The sequence below is a fragment of the Fopius arisanus genome, unplaced genomic scaffold, assembly GCF_000806365.1.
Source record: "Fopius arisanus strain USDA-PBARC FA_bdor unplaced genomic scaffold, ASM80636v1 scaffold00024, whole genome shotgun sequence".
NCBI lineage: Eukaryota > Metazoa > Arthropoda > Insecta > Hymenoptera > Braconidae > Fopius > Fopius arisanus.
In genome coordinates this window covers 270,410-291,318 of record NW_011887763.1, presented here as the reverse complement: position 1 = coordinate 291,318, position 20,909 = coordinate 270,410, and the positions used below count along the sequence as shown (strand labels likewise).

Here is a 20,909-nt window from a genome sequence, read left to right as displayed (position 1 = left end):
GATGATTCTATTATTTTATTCTACACGAATTCTACACAAAATAAAAATTTTGAAAATATTACGATGCACCTGCGCTCTCATTCATCATAAAAAATGGCGCTCTCCGGTTCATGTGCCCTCCTGGGGCGACATGGATTTAACCGGAGTGCAGTGAAAAATGTTTATAATTCATGGAACAATTCATTGCTGCGGAATACCCCAAAGGTAATTAAATTTTTAAAATTTAATCAGACCCCTGGCAATGTTTATCTACCCAAGAAGTCAACGGAGATTATCCTAACCTCCATTTTATCATAATTCATGTGAACAATTTATTATTCAATGTTTTGATTGCTATTTTCAGGGAATAATATCGAGATGTGTAAGTCAAACAGATATGCATCATATAATTCACGAAGGGGAGCCCCAATTACGTCCGAAGAAAATCAGCAAAGCCATGAAGGCGTATATCCAGCGAGCTAAGGAATATGGTAATAAGAATTGCAAGAAGAAAAGTTTTCAAGATAAACCGCGATTTTAGGGATGTAATTTTTATTTTTTCTGTCACACAGAGGAATTTATCCTCAAAGAAAGTAGAGAATTCGATGTTGGAAAGAGACATCTTGCTAATATGATGGGACAGCCCGCAGAAACATTCACCCAAGACGACGTGAACGTAAGTTTCATGGTAGAGATATTCATACACTTGGGGAATTAATTAATTTAATTATTTTTTGGTTTTGTTTTACCATAGGCTGCCCTCAAGTATCTGTTTCCGTCTGGCTTGTTCGAGCCCAGAGCACGGCCAATTATGGATGATCCGAAAAAGATATTTCCAGCGAAGAAAGCTGCACAGTTTGACGAAGAGGGGAGGCCCTTTCATTTCCTCTTTTATACCAGAACCCCTAATTTTTATCAAGCTCTTTATGTAAGTTAGTAAGATTTAAAAATTTTAGTCCCAACAGTTTTAATTAATTATTTTTTTAATAAAAATTTTGAGCCACCCCTCTTCATAATTTTGTTAATAATTTTTATGAATCGTAGATTAATACTTGGTTGATTATTTATGTAAATCAGGATCTAGTCGAACACATGGAGCAATTGGATAAGATGCAGGATAATGAGATTCGTCAGGGGTTGCAGCCAACTCCCGAGAATAAAATGTAAGTCCCATTCTATATTTTAGCCGAAAAAATTGAAATGAATAATTTAACGAGTCCTCGATTTTTCCAGGGATTTAATTTCATCCTCTTGGTTATCACAAGATGATATGGAGAAAATATTTCTGGAGCCTTTGGCGGAGAGACAGGTAATCAGCAAAGCAAATTTCAATTTTTTAATTGAAATCAATTAATTAAATTGATGTTATTATTTGATTAGTCTACACTATTCAGTGAAATGGAACAATAAAATTATTTCAATTCCATAATTTTTCAGTACAATTACTTCATAGCATCAGCTCAGCGCCTGGCAGATCATCCGTATTCTGCTGTCTGCGAGGATTTCCTCATGCGATTCCGGAAACTACGCAAGGCGGAAGTCGGAGGCCTGGTGATTCCCCCGGTAAACACATGCTTTCTGGTTCTCATAGGTATTGCAATTAATTTTTTTCATAATTTTTCACCGAAAACTGTTTTATTTCAGCTGCAGTATAATGATCAAGGAAGACCCTACGTCGTAGTATCACGTGAGCCATTTGTCATCGAAATTTCTTCCCTGAAGACTGAAATTTTGTATTAATTCCACAAATGATAATTTTACAGAATGTAGACAGAAAACTGCAACGGCGGAAGTTAAACTCTGGGGTGATGGCTCAGGCCAGATAAAAATCAACTCCAAAGATATCACCTACTTCGAAAGAATTCATCATCGTGAACAAGTACGTTTTTTATCATACAAAAAATACACAAACGCATAGTATAGTATACATCGAGTTGAAATCTCATATTTTCCGCATTGAAGAAACTATATTATAATTCCGAGAGTTAAATTGATGTGAATTATTCCATCGAATTTGGAATTATGTGAATGATTCGTTTTAAAATATCAAAACCATCGGCGATTCCGCGCAGTGTTGAAAAAAAAATGCTCGACTGTTTAAAAACACCAGGTAAGTAAAAAAAACAAACACCACTAAAAATCTAAAGAATCCACGAACGCTTGCCTGAAAAATCTTTTCCGCCACATCATCAAGAATTCGATTGCGCAATTCCCCCGAACCTCCAGAAAATCCCGCTAATAAATCAAACGGTGAATCACGACACCTCTCTCTCCCCCCGACGATTCACCCCCGATCCGCAAAAAAGAAAAATGAATAAAAGAAAATAAAAAAAACCGCGAACTTCAAATAGTGTGTCCCTCCCCCAGAGAACATCTTCCCCGATGAAATCGTTTCAGTCGATTGTCGCCAGCGATTGTGACCGGTTCGCGTTGATCCTTTCAACGCACAAAGTACACCACTTTGATATTACCCACGCGTAATTCCATCCCAGTCGTCGAATGGCTGTACTCACAGTGAGACGTGAGATCATTCGATCAAGATCGTGCAACCAAACGTCAATATAAGTGTTCAAACAGAAAATAAAGGATTACCACCAGACTAACGTCTCAAGGACCGCCATGGTATCCCCATTAAAAGGTGACTGTCGTGAATTAATCTCGATTAGTCCTTTAGAACGACCCCCCCACCCTCTTTTACCCCCCCAAAAAAAAAATGATTATCCAAAATCTCATCACTCATAATTCTCATAATCACCGAAAATCAATGCCAACCCGATAATCAATCAGATTAATACCTGATCACCTCGGCATTCTCCTGATAATCCTGTGCTATCATATACCACCGAAAATAAATATCGAATTGACATGTCGAGATAGCTCTCGAAGCCACTGGCCATCCCCCTCTTATCCACTGAATCGTCCACATAAACGTAAATACACGGTACCTCCTTCCTTTAATACCCTCCCCCTTATCTCCTCATCCCCGTAGTCATCCCGATAAACTGGAGCGTCGTCTGCAATTTATTTGCCCGATTTTCCACTTGACATTCGTAGCCAAGAATGACATTTCGTCCATTTAATCTTCTCGTATGAAACGCGTGTTTGCAATGACGTTTTTAGGTGTAATACTTGTCAGTACTCCCTCTAGCCCTTCTTCCCCCCTCCAATTACAATTACCAAACCATCTCTTTCTCTCTCCAGTTAAATTCAGCAATAACACATCCATTAGCACTTTGGATTCAAAAAGAATAATTGAATAGAATAAAAGTCTCATGACCGTGGTTGTGGCATTAGAATTCTCCACTTTCACAATCCCCATGTATGTCTAAGACTGATTGAAGGTCATTGGTATATCCCGTTCGAGTGATTTCCACGTGGAATTATTTCCGGGTATAATGAATCATCAATGGTAATACGAGTAAAGAATGTGTAATTTTGCAGTCGGTTGAAATTGATCGATGAAGTCAATGAAAGCCGGGGACAGGTGTCCCAGCGCACCAATTCTCCCGCCATCTCGTAAACGCGTGACCTTGGAGCAGAGTTATTCGAGTCCGCACGCGGTGTCGAGCCCAGGAAGCCGTAGATACCGTTCCAATAAGTCTCTGCTGTTGACGCGGTGGCTTGCATCGAAAAAATCATCGATCGATGCTGAGGAGAATGCCGACGATACGTGGGATCCTGGTGAATGCATGGATTATGGAAAACCACCGCCCGTGGAGGAGCCCCACTGCTACTCCATGTGCATGAGTGAAACATCAATCACCGATGACGGCGATGGCATTCTCTTCGTGTCACGGGACATTATTACAGGACTTTTGGCTGAGCAGATGAGGACAATTGGTGGGAGGATGCAGCTGATCGAGGATCTCGAGACGGGACAGTTGGATGATGTGGAGAACCTGAAGAATACCCTCAAGACGTGCAAGAAGAACGAGATAAACGTTCTGTTGCTTTATACTTGCTATCTGAATCGGGCCGAGCTTCTCCCGATTCTTCACTCGGCTGGAGCCGATCTAAATTACAGTGAGCAGGAGCGCGGTCTCACTGGCCTCCACCTGTGCGCTTATTCTGATTGTCTGAAGGGTGTGAAGTACTTGATCACCAATGGGGCAATTGTCAATTACAGCAAGATCCACACACCCTTTCACTACGCAGCATTCGGCAATTCTCTAGGTGTTGCTAGGTACTTCCTCGAGTCAGGATTCAGTCAGGAGTCCATGCAGTCCGATGAGAGTGCTCTCCATGCAGCAGCTAGAAGCAATTCACAAGACGTGTTGACTCTGTTAGCTCCAAATAATTCCTCGTTAAATCGTTTAGACTCCACTGGTCTTGCGCCAATTCACCATGCAGCTGATCGTGGCGATCCGTCGTGCTTGTCGACACTATTAGACGCCGGATGTGCCGTTGATTTACCAACGAGAAAAGGTGATACTGCACTGCATCTTGCTGCTGAGGGTGGTTGCACGGATAACGTTGAGATACTCATTAAAAATCACGCTGATGTCAGGGTCAAGAATCATCGAGGTCAAACGGCGCTTCACCTTGCTGCCAGGTCACACTCATTGGAATGTGTTGAGGCACTTCTGCGCAATGGTTCGTGTGATCCCAATGTCGATGACAATGATGGAAGAACACCACTTCATTTGGCACTTGGTAGATCAGTACTAGCTTACGACGTTACCGAATTTCTAATAGGTTGGCGAGCGGATGTTAACAGGGCCGACAAGTACGGATATACACCCCTGCACGTTGCCGCATTGAATGAGTTGTCGCAGTGTGTTGACGTCTTGATCCAATACGGGGCTGATTTGAGTGCAAGAACAAAAGGAGGAACAACAGCCCTGTCCATAATTCTACGAAAAACACCGACATCATTGTGCATCTTCAAGCAGAGGCTCGATGCATCTATTACACTCCATCAGCAGAGTACAGCAGCTGGTGAGATGGAGCTGAGAATTGACTTTCATCCTCTTCTGCAGCACAAGGGACAGGGTGAGATTGGTTATCTGGGGACTTTTGTCAAGGAGGGGTACAAGGAGATACTGGAGCATCCACTTTGTCAATCGTTTCTTCATCTCAAGTGGCAGAAGATTCGAAAGTACTACGTGGGTAGACTTTTCTTTTATCTTATGTACGTGGTCGTCCTGACGTCGTGGGTGATGACAGCACTGGCACACAACTGCTACAACGAGTCGCACGGTCAGGTGGACGAAACAGCGAGTCTACCATTGTGCGGCAATTCAACGGGTCTCAAGGGTTTCTTTCATAGACACCCTGAGGTGCTGGAGGTCGAGTGGTATGCCCTCGTTGTTCTCACGGTTCTGGAAGGGGTGAGGAAGGCCACGGGAATCCTGACGTACCCCTCGGTTCAACAATTCTTCATGCAACCTGAGAATATTGTCGAGTGGTGTGTTATACTCAGTGTCTTCGCCACTTCTTTCGTTTACACTGGGAGAACTTACACCTGGCAGAGCCATGTTGGTGCATTCGCAGTGTTGTGCGGCTGGAGCAATCTGATGCTAATGATCGGTCAATTACCCATGTTTGGGGCGTATGTTGCCATGTTTACGAGTGTTCAAGCACAAGTCTTCAAGCTGCTGCTTGCTTACGCTTGTCTTCTCGTCGGCTTCACCGCTAGCTTCTGCGTCATATTTCCAAGATCAAAGTCCTTCAGCTCACCCCATACCGGGCTTATCAAGGTCCTGGTAATGATGACCGGGGAATTGGATTTTGAAGAGCTGTTTTTTCCTGGTGAAGAGGACGTTGGGAGACATGTCGATGTTGGAAGCACCTCGTGGATTCTCCTGCAGGTCTCAGCCCAACTGTCTTTTGTCCTGTTTCTCCTGTTTGTCACGATTGTTTTGATGAATCTGCTGGTTGGTATTGCGGTGCACGATATCAAGGGGCTGCAGAAGACCGCGGGTCTGGCGAAACTCGTGAGACAGACTAAACTCATCTGCGATGTGGAGAGTGCTCTCTTATTGGCTCTGCTTCCTCATAAAATGGTGAAACTTCTCAGCTGGACAACGCTTGTTCTTCCATCACCTCTGAGAGCTGTTCTCACTGTCAGACCACTCAATCCCAGGGAGAATAGACTACCCAGGGATGTCCTGGTGGCGGCGCACAGGGTTGCCAAGCATAAAAAATTCATCAGCAATACTCTGTCCTCGAAGAGGAGCTCCAATGCTTATTCGTATAGGAGAAAGAGCGAGCCACAAACAGCTTTTCGTTATATTGATAATGTCAATACTGAGATGGATTATGATTTCGATGGTAGAGCTGCTACTAGACTCCAGGAGAGAATGATCGAATTAACTAGCATATGCGAGGCTAATAGACAATTGATTCAGGAACTTGTTACGGTGCTGGCCACTGATAAGAAATATAATTCAACGGGTAAGGATAAGGAGGACGTGATCGAGGAGGAGAATCATGAGAAGGGGTAGATTTTTGTACAATTACTTTCTGGCGAATTTGAATTGTTCGGTTCTCCGTGCGTTCACTCCTTTTTTTAACGCAATGACATTGTATAAAGACATTAAAATATTTTCATTAATAAATATTCGTCACAAAATGATTCAAGGATTTTTATTTTTCATCCAATTTCAGTGTTGGTACGCGCAATGAGATATTTTAATTGTTGAAATCAGGATAATTAACGGTTTAACATGTAAATATGGAATTTTTTATTTCTGTTTAATTTAGAATACTATTAATTTGAATAAGTCTTCGATTATTTTTGTTGGCATTTTTGTTGGCAACTCCTTGTATCACTCGGAGTCACGTATAATCTGATTACGTCGAATTTATCGCGAAATAAAATTCGTGCTCCCATTATCCTCCATCTGAAGTGTCGCAATTTACAGAAATTCTTGTGTTGAAATAATATAAAATATTCATGACAAGATATAAAGTGACAAGTGTGTCTTGTTTGTAAAACCCCGTAAGAATGAGTAAATAGGGAGGAAGTTGAATAAACTCGACGGAATAATCAATCTCATTGTCATCGCTATTCAGTAATCACCGCGACCATTCGTATTTACCAAGGAGTCATTTCAATTATGGCGTTCAATAAAGGTAATTACAGACCCCGAAGAAATTCATTCGTCAAGTCAATTAATCAAATCGTCAAAAATACAATAATCACCGATGTAGATGATAAGATCAGATGATTACCGATAATACGTCTCAATTGTTCGTTGGAATAATCATACGAGTCCAAATGATTTAGCTCTGATTACTGGAAATCATCTCTTCTGGGAAAAATTTTCAAGTTTAAATTAATGCAAAATTCCGAAAGACCCGTGAAATTGGAATAATTTGACTGTTAACCGGTGTCTTCTCTCGGTATGACATCGAGGTCGCCATACGCAGTAATGGGCATGGTTGGTAAAGAGTTACATTAAATCCGATCGAAACGATCCAGTGTGGAAGTCATGACGTACCACGACAATATACCAGTGGTGGAGGATAAGAATTAAGGTAGGGAGTGACCAAGAGAGTGAGGCTGCGCCATTCCTCTTCAGTCTATTGTCAACCGGTCGCGTTAACTCGTCACATCGAACTCATTGAAAATAGCACCGATAGTAGCTGATAATAAAAAAAAAAGTGGCGCATGAGGTGGTGTTAATGACCTCGCGTTGATTCATTGAACTGATCATTGAATTGATTGTTGAACTGATCGGTGAACCGATCATTGAATCGATCATCGAGCAAATGGAACCAAACGATTTTACAAGCATGGATCCAAACGCTGTGAATCCATCCCCGAGACCGCGGTATTACTCCATGGCAACGCTGACAGACGCCATGAGGAACAACCGGGATCCCCTGTCAGTGCGAATGGCATCGACATACCGATCAGCGAGATTGTCACGATCGCGTGATATGCCTGAAAAAGTTATCGTAACAGATCCGTCCGAGGAGTCGATCGCGCACGTGGAGATTGACGCGGGTTCACCACCACCGGTCGACGAGTCCCTGTTCTTCGATAATCTCGAGGCCCTGAGGAACGTCGAAGTGAGTGGACCGAGTCTGAAGAGCGCAATGTGGTCGGTAGTCAGTGTTTCAGAGCTGAAAAAGTTACTGGAGATGGAGCAGGGGGAGATTGACTCACCGGATATAGATGCAACTGTTCTTGGAGATTGTGAAAGCCGATTCAAGAACATCGCGTACATATGGGCGTGTTTTCGGGACCTAGACCATATGTTGCCGAAGCTGGAAGCAGCCGGTGCGCAGATCGATTACGTCGAGCCTTGCATCGGCATCAATGCCATCCTTGCTGCTTCATTATCCGGAAGTGTTTCATGCCTGAAGCACCTGATTGCACGCGGTGCTGATGTCAATTACGCAAGTGGAAGCAGTAATTATACACCCATGCACTTTGCGGCATTTGGAAATTCTCGTGAAGCTGCTGAAGTTCTTCTGGACAACGGCGCCAAGCTGTACATCAATGCGAATCTTCAGGATACCGAACCAGTCCTCCACTGCGCGATCCGAGCCAGATCCCTGGAGGTGGTGATACTTCTTCTTGAGCGAGGAGCCAGTGTTGTTTTGAAAAATCATCACGGTGAGACCCCTCTTCACGTTGCTTGTTTCGTTCAAGATCTTCCCTGCGTCGAAGCGATCCTCAATACACCTGGAACAGATGTGAATGCCGTCGACCGGGCTCACAGGACACCCCTGCACTTTGCAGTGATGACCACTGGATCATCAGCGGAACTCGTGGAGTCGTTGCTGAAGCATGGAGCCAATGTGAATGCAAGCGACAAAGTTGGCTTTACACCTCTGCACATTGCAGCGCTCAACGAGCAAAGCCAGTGCGTCGACACCCTCATCTGGGCAGGAGCTGATGTCAGTGCCACCACTGGCACTGGCCTATCCGCTCTCAACGTCATCCTCCGCAAGATCCCAGAGTCCCTCCAAGTATTTCGACAACGACTCGACGCCTCAATCAGGCTCAAGCGACCTGTCCCCCACAATCGAGAATTCGAAATGCGACTCCATTTTGATCTGCTCTTCCCCAGCAACAATCCCTGCGAGACAAGTTTCATAAATACCTTCGTCCAAGAGCGCCGGAAGGATCTGCTGTCCCATCCCCTCGTCATGGCCTTCCTCCATCTCAAATGGGAGAAGATCCGGAAATTCTACCTCATGAGGATCTTTCTCTACGCGATGACAGTCATCTGCATGACAACCTACGTACTAACAGCTCTCGCCTACAAGTGCTACAATTACGCTGACACTGGGGCATCAAAGGTGTGCGGTAGCAAGCGACTTACAGGCTTTCTCTTCCGAAAAACCGTAATTGAGATTGAATGGTACCTCTCGCTCTTCCTCACCTGCATCACAATCCCAAGAAAGATCTTCGGTTTCATGGTTCACAAGTCAGCAAGACAGTACTTCTCGAGCATTGACAATGTCCTCGATGGAGTTGTTATTCTCAGTGTCTTCATGACATCATTCGTCTACACCGGCAAAACGTACGACTGGCAGAACTACGTCGGTGCATTCGCCATCCTCTGCGCTTGGACCAATCTCATGCTCATGGTCGGACAATTGCCTGCTTTTGGGACTTACGTCGCGATGTTTACGCACATACAGTTCGAATTCGCCAAGCTGCTTCTCGCGTATTCTGGATTGCTAATCGGCTTCACCATCAGCTTCTGCGTGATCTTCGTGGGCGAGCCGTCCTTCGGGAATCCCTTCACTGGTCTGATCAAAGTCCTCGCGATGATGGCAGGGGAGTTGGACTTCGAGGGATTGATCAATCAGTCTGATCAGATCACTGATGGACCATTCGTCCTTTATCATCCCCTCTCCGTCTGCTCGCAGATCCTCTTCACTCTGTTCCTGGTGTTTGTCACAGTGATTCTGATGAATCTTCTGGTGGGCATTGCTGTTCATGATATCCAGGGACTGAGAAATCACGCGGGGCTGACGAAACTCGTGAGGCAGACTAAACTCATTCTATTCACGGAGATGGTCCTCAACAACAATGCCATTCCCTTCACGTTCAGGAAATGGATGTCTGATCATGATATTGACATGGAGAACAGGAAGAGAGTGTTGGTGGTTAAACCCCTTAATCCTCTCGAGAAGAGGCTTCCCAAGGAGATCCTCAAGGCTGCGTATGAAGTTGCCCAGAGAAATGCTCCGATCGTTGATGATGACAGTATCAGTCTCAGTCAGCATGTCACCTGGATGAAACAGCAGAATGATGATAGCAACGAGTGCGAGGCTCAGAGTACAATCAATCAGATCTCCACTGGTGTCAGGGCTAATGAGGAGGGGCTCAAGGTCATCAAAGCGCAAATGCTCGATAACAACAAAATGCTCACGGATATTCTTTCCAAAATTACTAGCAACAAGAGATGATTCGAGGGTCGTGTATTCTTTCTATTTAGTGGAGACTATGTTTTCCATTCAAATCACGTATTCATAATTTATTATTGTTAAAGGAAATAGTTGTCTGGGGAAGGAGGCTTTGTCAATTTTTTTAAAATCATTTTTGGTGAGATTTCAGCTCAGTCTAGTAAGATTCGATTGGTGAGTGGAGTTTTTTCAGTTTTTTTTTCTTGCAGATCATATTTCCACTGATTTTTTCGGGAATGGAGAACAGCGTTGATGTGGAGGTGAACGTGGAGGGTGGTGGACCATCTGGTCAGTCCAGAGCAATTCGTTGGGGCATCGCCTGGGGGCTTCGCAGTTTTTTGGATCCGAGGATGATTGAGAAAATGAGAGTTGGTGAGGAATTAAATAGTTGTCAACGGAAAAAATAAGTTTATGTTTAGAGAATGAGGAGAAATTATAAATATAAAATTTTTTTCAAAAACATTTTTTTAATTTTCAAGCTGGACTTCTTACGAGGGATTACCGCACCCGAGAACGGAAGAAGCCAGGACAAGAGGGGGCACGTCGTAAATTCACGTGGAAGAAGCGTTAAACTCAGCTGTTGTGAAGCCATCAAATCGCATATAAACGATTTTATAAGAGCAATTCCACATCCCAGGGGCATTTTACAAACGAGAGGAAATGACCGGATAAGTGACTTACGAGGATGAAGACAATTAATATTAAATAGTCGTCCCAACCCTTGTAATCAATTGTTAATTACAAATGAATCATTCAACTCTACATTTTATTCAGAGGTTTTAAACCAAGAAGCTTCATCCCAGTATTCAATACATTTCTAGTGGAATGATACAGGAGAAGTCTCTGCGCTGCAATATCTGATGATTCACCCTTGACTCTTATTTCCTGGATCGTCTTATTCACTGTGTGGCTAAAAAAAATTGCTTTCAAGTGGATTGAATGGGTGGATATGAATTGGATCGTAATATTTTATCTACCTCAAATTGAACAGGTACTTGGCCAAGTAACATGACTCCAGTGTCTGATAGGATAAAACAACCGCTTCATCAAATTGACTAATTGCGCTGACTAGATCATTGATGATTGGCTCTGTCAACAGCTGTGGGTTACATTCACTTGGCAGAGTGGCACCGCTATTCTCCTCTATTCCCGATAGACGACAGTGAGTGTACTGGAGTTTTACACCAGTCTCTCCCTTTATCTATTTTTATTCACATCAGTGAAGTGGTAAATTGGGATAATTACAATTTTTCTATTTTGTCGAATAGCCTATGGTAGGTTAAAAATTCAGAGTTGTAAAGATTTTGACTTTTTGACTTAAAAAATTTGAAAACAATTTTTAGATATATTGGAAATTGATTTTCACGATCATTTTCAATCGTACGATCGATTTACATTTTTTTTTCTCTAGTTTTTCCGTACGGTGTCCATTCCTGAAAAAATTTAGTTTCTTTTTTCGAAGGAAAACTCACATCTAGTGCTACATCCCAGCTGAATTTGTAATCCTTCGTTCTCCTCTGCTTCAAATCATGAACAACGACTGCTGAAATTCCTAGAATATCCGAGCTCCCATCCTCAGAATTCAAATCCACCTTCGTCCCTGTGATCTCAATTTTCCTCGTGAGCATAAAAAAAATGTTTTTTAATGTACCACAATTGTAAACATGTCTCAACTCACTTGCATTAATTTTCTGCTGCTCCCTCATGGCATCCCTGGCCTCATCCAAGAAATCTTTCAAGAACACAGCAGTTCCTCTTCTAGTACTCATTCCAGAGATCCTCCCAAACTTGACATGATGGAGCTTCCTGGATGATTCGTACCCCATCCTCTCCAGAATATTGACCAAATTATTGAAGTGGTCATGCTGTCCGGACTCTACTACATAATACATCGAATCAAAATTATATTTTCTCATACGATCGATAGCAGCCGCGACGTCCCTAGTGACATACAGAGTGGATCCATCACTCTTAATAATGGGCAGATTCCTCTGATCACTGATGGCAACAACCCTTCTGCCTTGCTCATCAACCTTTAATAATTCCAGTGTCTCCATACGATCAATCACTCCCTTGATCCTTGAAAAATTATAGGACGACTCCCAGTGATATTCGTCGAAAGTCACCCCTATCCTCTGGTAAATCTTCTGGAGTTCCTCGACTGTAATATTTTTGAAGCTCTCCCATCGCTGCAGACCCTCTCCCTTCTCCAGTCTTTGAAAAATTTCTCTGGCTCTTTCTAAGACCTCAGGATCATTCTCTGATAATTTATTCGCGTGGACGTACGCCTCGTACAATTTTTTTATCGGATCCTCCCTCATCTTATCCTCTGGAATCGCCAGCAGGTCCACCCCTAGCATTACAAATCCCAATTGCGTGCCCCAGTCTCCTAAATAGTTCAACTTAATTACATTCTTTTTCAGGTAAGTGTTCAGGTTGGAAATGTAATTGCCAATTATCGTGGAACGCAGGTGACCAACGTGGAAGGGCTTGGCGATATTTGGAGATGAGAAGTCGATTACTATTTTTTTATTATCATCGGTGATGTCTGGAGGTGTCACTTGGTGGGAGTTTTTTTCTAGGATTTGTTTTACGAAGCTGTCTCTCTTTAGGGCGATCGAGAGGAGCTCGTTATTTTTTCGCCGGGTTAGATTTATCCTGGAGAAGAGATCGTCCTCGATTATCAAGGATGACAGGAGGTCTGACTGACTCCGAAGATCGTAGCTTGGAGTTCTTAAGGGGATTTCGTAGCTGAAAGAACCTGTGGTTTTGTCAAGCTTCAGGGATAAATGTTGGAAAATTGGGAGATCTGCCAGTCCAGTTTTCTGAAGGAGCTGAAAAATTGAAAGAAAAATGTTCACTGATTTTTTTTTATTGATTTCCAGATTTTTACTTGGCTCTCGCAATAATTTCTCTTCACAAATATTAAACAACAATTTATTTCAATTCATTTCATTTACGAAATTTTTTTTCTCAATGACTAGATTTTTGAAAATAGGTGCATGTGTTCGGGTTTTTTATCAATAACTATTCAAATTCAAACAATCAATTTTTCGTATTCGAACAATTAATAAAATTCAGTAGCAGACGCTCTGCTTCACCGATTGTTGGAAAAGTGAGGTTAATTGAACCGAAATTCCCATAATTTATGTAATATACCTTCTTATGAAGCAGAGACCTGATTCGACTGCTCATTTTATCCCCAGAATCGCTCCCTCAAAGAACGTTCACCCTTCAACAATTTCTTCAAAAGACATGAATAACTCTTCACCTGAAACCGAGATATTTTTCTTCACACCGGGATGATAGCACGACCTGCCCTACCCCAACGTGTTTCCGTTATTTAAATCCCCGGCCGTCTCTTGCTCCAAAACAGCCCTTTAAAACCATCCCCATATCGTTTTCACAACTGAAATAAAAAACCTTCATCAATACACAAAAGAAAATACAACCAAATGATCACAATAAGAAATTAATTCTATGATTAACCCAAATAATACATTCTTCATTTATTTATCCGATAGAATTCCGATTTTACGTTTCACTGATGACGTCCCCAGCATGAACTGATGTTCATAAAATAAATTCATAAATCATCATTAAAATCCATTAAAAATTCTTCCCCATAAGATGATTCACCTGTCAACCAAAAATAGAAATTAATATCGATACCCAAATACTAGGTGATTACAAATTATTTACCCTTTCCCAAAGAAATGAGAACTCAGTGATATCGAGAAATTGATAGTGGAATGATTGTCATGCAGTCTAGGAATCCCGCGTCTGATTTCGCGACATTGAGACGAGTGATCGAATTGACTCTAGTGGTATGACGTCAGCAGGGATTGGTCTCCGGGAAAGGAATGAGGAGAGACAATAGTTGGGGGAAGAGTGAGGCAGAGAGCTGGCGCGACGGAAAATGGAAAGAAGGGGGATGGTGTTGGAGGGGGGGTTGGTGGGGTTGGTGGGGTTGTTGGTCGGATTGGCCGGGGCGTTGGGGAGGGAAAGGAGTGAAGGAGGGATAGGAGGGCAGGAGGGGATGGAGAAGCCGGGGCAGCCATTTTCCAAGAGTGAATATCGTGGGAGCCTTCGGTTGCCGCCGTACGTCGAGCTGTCGTCCGTCCAGCTGAGCTGTTAAAGCGGTGCGCCAGAGCGAGCACCAGCTCACGGCTCACACAACAGCCGATCGTTAAAAAAAAGCCCTATAAAACTAACCGGGCAATTAAAAATCCCCCCTCCCACATCCACCTCAAAAATTCTGGGAAAAAAAATTCACAGACGCGTCCGAAAAAATCGCTCAAAACGAGTGACGGTGTGCGGGAGGGTGCGATAATAATCGAGGATTTTTCATCGAAATCGTGGAATCGCGGATTGACGGGAGAAAGGAGAGGTTGAAAAATTTAAGTCTAACGTCACTGGCGACGTGACTCTTATTTTTATCGTTCAAGTGTAATTGTGCTGTGATTAGGGGTTTTTTAAAAAATTTGTGGTGATGAGTGAGTGAAGGGTGGAGCCCCGGGAATAACTGGACAAAAGGGCCGTCCTATTGGTGCAATTGTCAATCGGTTGATATCGACGGGCATTTTTTTCTTCTTTTTTTTTTGGAATTATTTTTCTTGTCGACAAGTGGTGATAGATATGGCGGGACAAACCATAAACGACAGACTTCTGGCTGCGAGGCACAGTATTGCCGGTCAGGGACTTGCAAAATCTGTGTGCAAGGCCACAACTGAGGAGATGATTGGACCCAAGAAGAAACACTTGGACTGTGAGTGATTTTTTTTATATTTATTTTAGTTGGTGATTTTCTGTTGAGGTTGACTGGATACTTGGGGTATTTCTAAATCGGTGAAAACCGGTTTTTGGGGTTTTAACGGGGAAGTTTAGCCGGTTTTTGGTGTTTTAGGCGTCGAGTTGAATTTTGGAGCGCGCAGGTCTATGGGGTAATTGAGGGCAAATGGGTAATTGCTTTGGTAAATAGTATTTTGGAAATTCCGGGAATTTTATGGGATATTGAGAAATGGGAATGGGAAGCCCTCGGTGTGCTGAGTACTATCGATTTTCCCGGTGTTCGAGTTTGTTAAGTCTCTGGTGCGCGTGTCGTCTCCTTTCCCTCGACTAGTGAATCAGCGACTTTTCTTGGGGCTGGGGACAAATCACACGTGCACTCTGAAAATGTCCTGATAACGTCCTGATAACTCCACTCCATATCCACTATTTAGAAAATTTCGACATCCGTCAAAAACACACCCAGCGAATTATCGCAACTTGTTATTGTTTAAAAAATAACAAGTAAACTCCCTCAACCTCGACAAGAAAATTCCTCAGGTTGCGGGAGATATTTTCTGCAACGAATTCCCGAGGAAAATATAACAGGGAAATAATTCAGGATTATTTACACAAATATTTCCATGAAAAAAACCTGTCGCCCTGAATATTGGAATATGATTCACGGTGGGGTTTGCAGTAATAAAAGTCATTAATTTGGCGTCAAGGTCGTCGGAGCCATCCGATCACATAAGATTGTTTTCACCTGGGAGAATGGTTATGTCCGCGATTTGTTCGCCATTCATTCACTTTTTGCTATTGAGGTCAGGGACGAGAGCACATGTGAATCCCTTCAAAATAATCCTCAAGTGAAGAATAAATATTCCGTGGGGAAAAAAAAAGAAATCTCACTGGGTAAACAGCGACGATTTATTCCGAATTATCTGGTGATGGCCGAGTCCTATTCCTGGGGAAAGTGAGCGCATACTTGAGCGTCAGACCTGCGTTAAATTCACTCACGAGAGCAATATGTGCAATCAGAGAAAAATATCGTAATTTCTGTAGAATACGTGTCATTGGATGTTCTACCGACAAAATTCCCGAATTTATTGCAATTAATTTTCGAATGAAGGGATGGAATGACGTGACGGATCGAAACGGCTGAAATTTCGGTGAAATATCGAGAGAACCGGAAGGAATCTGTGATCGATTGGAGTCTTTCGATGTGATCATTGGATCGATTTATGAGTCTCACGTTTCGACCCTCAGAATAATTAAAACAATTAAAGAATATCCTCCATTCTTCTCGTGTGTATTTTCAACTCGTATCCGTTTTTTTTTTTTTCATTTTATTTTTTCACTCGGGACGACAAATGATTCTTTATCTGGAGTGTGTGTGCTCGGGGTAATGGGTGATACTTCATTTTTACGCTTACGAGGAAGTGAATAAAATATTTGTCAACTGAGGAAAAAATGTTTATTCATCAGATGCATTTGGATTTTTGCATTTCACTCGTCACCGGTTATATTTAATTGCGAGAGATGACAGATTATTTGATTGGAGAAATCGTTAGAGAATCCGTGATATCGATCACCTGAAATTATCTTACACAGACAATTTCCTGAATTACAGGGAAAATAAAACAAATTTTTTGTAATGAGTTGCTGAAAATTTGAATAGAATATCTGACTTGAATTATTGCCTCATGACTATTTCAATTCTCCAGGGCCTGACATTCGTGAATATTTATCACCTAAAAATAAATAGAGTAAACAAATAGAGCGTATATTTAATCGGGATGTATGAAGAGTAATGAGTTACCCCAGAGCCCCTGGAATTACCCCACAAATTCTCGTGGAATACAATTTCGAGTCAGTGACATCAACAGCTTTGCGTGCATGGAGAACTTCTGGTGAACATTTTGCGTTGGACGTGTTATATCTGTCCACCCACGCGTGCAGAGAACGTAAAATTCCACGCTTTTCACCGGTTTCATAAATTCAGAGCTCCATCGAGTGAATTAAACAGTAAAAATTACAACAGCCACGATAAATTCCAATCATTACCCTCATCTAAAAAATCATTGAATTTTTTAAATTGCAGAATGTCAACCAGATATACTAAAAATAATAATTCATCTCGTCACGTACATAAATTTCTTCGCTTGCAATAATTACCTAGATTAATATAATGATATTAATAATTGATTGATTTATTTATTTTTTTTTATGCATTGAGAATGATAAAAATGAAGAATAGAATTTTTTTTTGACTTCAGGTGTCAGTATTACCCGGTATTTTTCTCCGGTATTTTTCTCCTGTATTTTTCTCCGGTGCAATGGATGATGTACTTTTTTAGTGGGTGTGTTAATGAGGGATCGGAAGTGTTGCCATGCAGAATGGGATAAATGGTTGGCACAAGAGGGCCTGCCGATGTTGAACCGAGGTACAGGATTACTCCGGCAAGCCTGTCCTGTCGTTGGCCCCAGGTCGTGACTCGTTCTGGAATACCTTCCTCCACTTTTCCCTGATGCAATCGTACCCCCGGGGCTTTACCATCCCAACAATTTATATTCTCTGTGATTTATGCTCAATGGGTTACAGAAAAATAGTGAACAAGCTCCAGTGTTTTATTTCATTCGTTGGGATTCATTTTAAATATAATTTTTGTGCTGATTTTTTAAATTCTACCATGTGGAAAGTTGAGGGGTGGTGATATCCAGACATTATCCGCCTCCTGCTCTTGTATCAGGCACATGAGGGGGCGTGTGTGATAATGTGTTTGGGCAACTCGATCACCGATAGTTCAGACAAACACTTCATTGTCAGCTGAATGTTGATAATCTTAATTGAAAATATAAATGGGTCAGAGGTGTCGTTGCTGTGGGTGGGATGTTTCACCACAATGCAATCATGAATGCGTTGATGGTGTATCCTTGTGGCATCAATTTAGACAATGAACGAAATTTCTCATCAGGCTTTTTTCATTTCTTCATCCGATGGCAGAAATGAGAGAAATTTCGCTAATTCTATGGGACAATTTCCCACTTCATGATTTTATCCTTTTATTTATTTTGCGTAATTATTTACTTGCCGTGAAAATTCATTGAATGCTTTAATAGATTAATTATTTAAATATTCACGTTGATCTGGGAAATTCGAAAATAAATTGTCACTCAGATTTTTTGCAATCATTTTTTCAGGTATGATACTGGAATTGTTGTGATTTCTATGTTTGATTTAAAAAATACTGAACTAATGAATTTCAACAGGTTTTATCAATCTTTTATTTGTTCATAAAAATGGATTAATCTCACGACACGTTTCGCACGGCCATTTGCTAAGTAAAGTTTTATACAATCGTAGGTGAACGACTCTTGTGTTATGTAGACGGTCTTTTCACTTCCCCTTGACTTCCCCCAGTCTATCGCCCACCGACTGAATAATATTATCAAAGAGCCCATTAGTTAATTTGTCATTTTTCCAACACGAATGCGTCAAAAAAAAAAACACCTTGCATTTTCATTATGCGACTCACGCACACTCACGTCACGTTGGATAATGAGAAAAAAATATCATTTTGCCAAATACCAGAATAACAAGTACTCATTATTATTTTTCATTTATGTATTATTTTTTACCAACACAAAACCAATTATTTATATTCTTCTTTACTTGGCAGAAGTATTTTTTTTCTTGAATGGAAATTTTTTTTTTGGGTCTTCAGATATTTTTTCAGATTATCTCCAGGTGCTCAGAATTTAATTCTAAACATGATAATTATATTTAAAGAAGGGATTATGATATTATTATTTAATCTGGACCCTGGAGAACCTGGAAGTCACTGCCCTGGAGAATATCTACCACTTTGTTCTGTCAAGGATATCAGACCCTGGGTGAAATATATTTATTTATCGGTGTAATGAGATTTGATGAGTGACTTAGTTGCGCAATTACTGGCCAGACTGATACAGTTGATGTACGCTGGTTACTTCCGGTGAACGATCATCGTGCATCCTTCCGCCAGAATTACTTTCCTCTTGACTCTAGACCGGGGGAGTCATTCATTCATTTGATTCTTTGTCATCTTGATGGAAAGACCGATCAATGTCACCAGTAAATCTGGATTTCAATAAATTTTTATTCAATTTTCATAATGAAGAAAGTTCATTTAAAAAAGGGCAACCAAAAATTTGATAGGGTAATTAATTGATTGCACATGCCGAATTGATAAACCAAATGTCAAATAATAATCCTTTTCACTCCGCGATTCATCTATTATCAAAAAATTTTAATTAAATTCATTAATATCAGCAACATAAAAAATACATAAAAAATGTAATGGAATTAATTACACCAGACATTTAATTATAAACATATTTTTGCAAGTACATTCCAGTAGTTTAAATTACGAAAAATAAATTTAAAAACGATGAAGGGCCGATGGTAAAATTATTTTGGGACATTGTAAAAAATGGAAAATGGAAAATTTTTGGGATAAATCTGGAATTTGCATTTGATTGCTGCGTTAATGATTGATTTGAGATTTTTGGGTGGCGAAATGTCGGGCGGGCAAAGGCACAAGGTTTAATATGCGATTGTTTGAAAATGATTATAATTGGAATAGAAGGACAGAGAGATGAGAGAGATGAGAGAGAAGGCGGTGCTGTCACTCGAGACAAAATGATGACAACTTTGTCACGATATTTCTTCACAATAAGCATCACTGGGTTTTATCGTGGAGTAATGAATATCAAAGTAGTCTTGATTAACGTATTTTTTACTTCGTCACTGATAACTAGAGTAATTTTATCAAGCTACTACGTAGAGAGCACAGAGAGGGGCTTGGCTCTGAGTACACGATCAATACTTAAAGCCGATGGTTGGCGCAACGTCGGCTCAATTGACCATTTTTTATTGTTCACATAAATATCTGAAAATTGAATAAATTCAATTGACTTCAATGTCGTCTGAATTTTTATTTAGAGGTATCCACCTAAAATTCTTCTCGATTTAAAAATTTTTTTTAGCTTCAACGAATGAATAAATTAATTTACAAATTATTTTTTATTCAGTTATCGTTTATTTTCATTTTTTCTTTGCCATGAAAATTATGTGAACACGGGAGTATGACGAGTCGTTGTGGTGAATTGTTATCTTCACAATTTCTCCGCATTTCCTTGATTGTTCATCATGTTATTTTGATGATGATTCTACGTTGAGAATGAAATACGAGAATGAAATGACTTTCAAGAACCATAATAAGCCAACCCATAATATTCAGTGACGGAAATGTCAATAAATTAAAATTTCCATTCCCCATAAATTAATAATAACAACATACTTCCTCATAATTAAATTGTTCAACCTGAATTGAGAGAGCCTGTAAATCCTGCCCTGGAGATTACCCTCCAGTCCATTCCCTTCTGTCAAAAAATATCAATCCATGTCCGATATATTTCTTTTCCACTGGACAGTCTTAATCATCTGGATGATCTGTCATCTCGGTGGTCCACGCACCGGTGATCTAGAGTCCAATAACCCGCCTGAATAATTTTCTATTTAAATAGTCAAGGGCAAAAAAAACATGCAGAGGGTATTAGGGCTAATTCGTCCGGTCTTGGGAGCAAGGCCGTGTGCCAGAATACCATCGGTTGGAGAGACAATTCGATGGGTTGGACATGGGGTCATGCACCCAGTAAACTTGACGCTATTTTACCAGTGTTAGTTTTGTGCTTGACACTTGCCAGTCGTATTTGTAGAATCGAATTGGATTTTTCCTCGGTTG

The 20,909-nt window shown here is 41.2% G+C and overlaps 4 protein-coding genes across 22 annotated transcripts in view; 3 read left to right on the top strand and 1 right to left on the bottom strand.

Moving 5' to 3' along the window:
- Window positions 1–93: 93 nt before the first annotated feature.
- Window positions 94–1,897, top strand: mRpS9 (mitochondrial ribosomal protein S9). Its single transcript, XM_011301811.1, has 9 exons — window positions 94–204; window positions 344–470; window positions 552–655; window positions 734–907; window positions 1,024–1,142; window positions 1,213–1,288; window positions 1,417–1,530; window positions 1,624–1,666; window positions 1,743–1,897. The coding sequence occupies exons 1-9, from the start codon at window positions 94–96 to the stop codon at window positions 1,895–1,897; spliced, it is 1,023 nt and encodes a 340-aa protein (XP_011300113.1).
- wtrw (water witch) lies at window positions 1,873–10,582 on the top strand. Its single transcript, XM_011301810.1, has 4 exons — window positions 1,873–2,617; window positions 3,421–6,421; window positions 7,638–10,492; window positions 10,563–10,582. The coding sequence occupies exons 2-3, from the start codon at window positions 3,438–3,440 to the stop codon at window positions 10,354–10,356; spliced, it is 5,703 nt and encodes a 1,900-aa protein (XP_011300112.1). The 5' UTR covers window positions 1,873–2,617; window positions 3,421–3,437; the 3' UTR covers window positions 10,357–10,492; window positions 10,563–10,582.
- A 516-nt stretch (window positions 10,583–11,098) lies between these two features.
- Window positions 11,099–14,198, bottom strand: ArgRS-m (arginyl-tRNA synthetase, mitochondrial). 3 transcript variants are annotated; one of them, XM_011301564.1, is made up of 7 exons: window positions 14,056–14,198; window positions 13,854–13,992; window positions 13,513–13,762; window positions 12,032–13,187; window positions 11,826–11,953; window positions 11,331–11,554; window positions 11,099–11,263 (listed from the first exon to the last, which is right to left on the bottom strand). In XM_011301564.1, exons 3-7 carry the CDS (start codon window positions 13,546–13,548, stop codon window positions 11,113–11,115), a joined length of 1,695 nt encoding a protein of 564 aa, XP_011299866.1. In that variant the 5' UTR covers window positions 13,549–13,762; window positions 13,854–13,992; window positions 14,056–14,198; the 3' UTR covers window positions 11,099–11,112. The 3 variants fall into 3 exon arrangements, with proteins under 3 accessions (XP_011299866.1, XP_011299867.1, XP_011299868.1); XM_011301566.1 differs by having other exon boundaries at window positions 11,177–11,255; XM_011301565.1 differs by lacking the exon at window positions 13,854–13,992.
- Window positions 14,199–14,429: 231 nt separating this feature from the next.
- lap (like-AP180) overlaps window positions 14,430–20,909 on the top strand; it is a 17,478-nt gene continuing 10,998 nt past the window's right edge. For all 17 annotated transcript variants that reach the window (XM_011301557.1, XM_011301554.1, XM_011301552.1 and 14 more), the window contains exon 1: window positions 14,430–15,121. In XM_011301557.1, coding sequence (XP_011299859.1) covers window positions 14,992–15,121 — 130 coding nt within the window. In that variant the 5' untranslated portion in view covers window positions 14,430–14,991. The remainder of the gene's footprint in view (window positions 15,122–20,909) is intronic.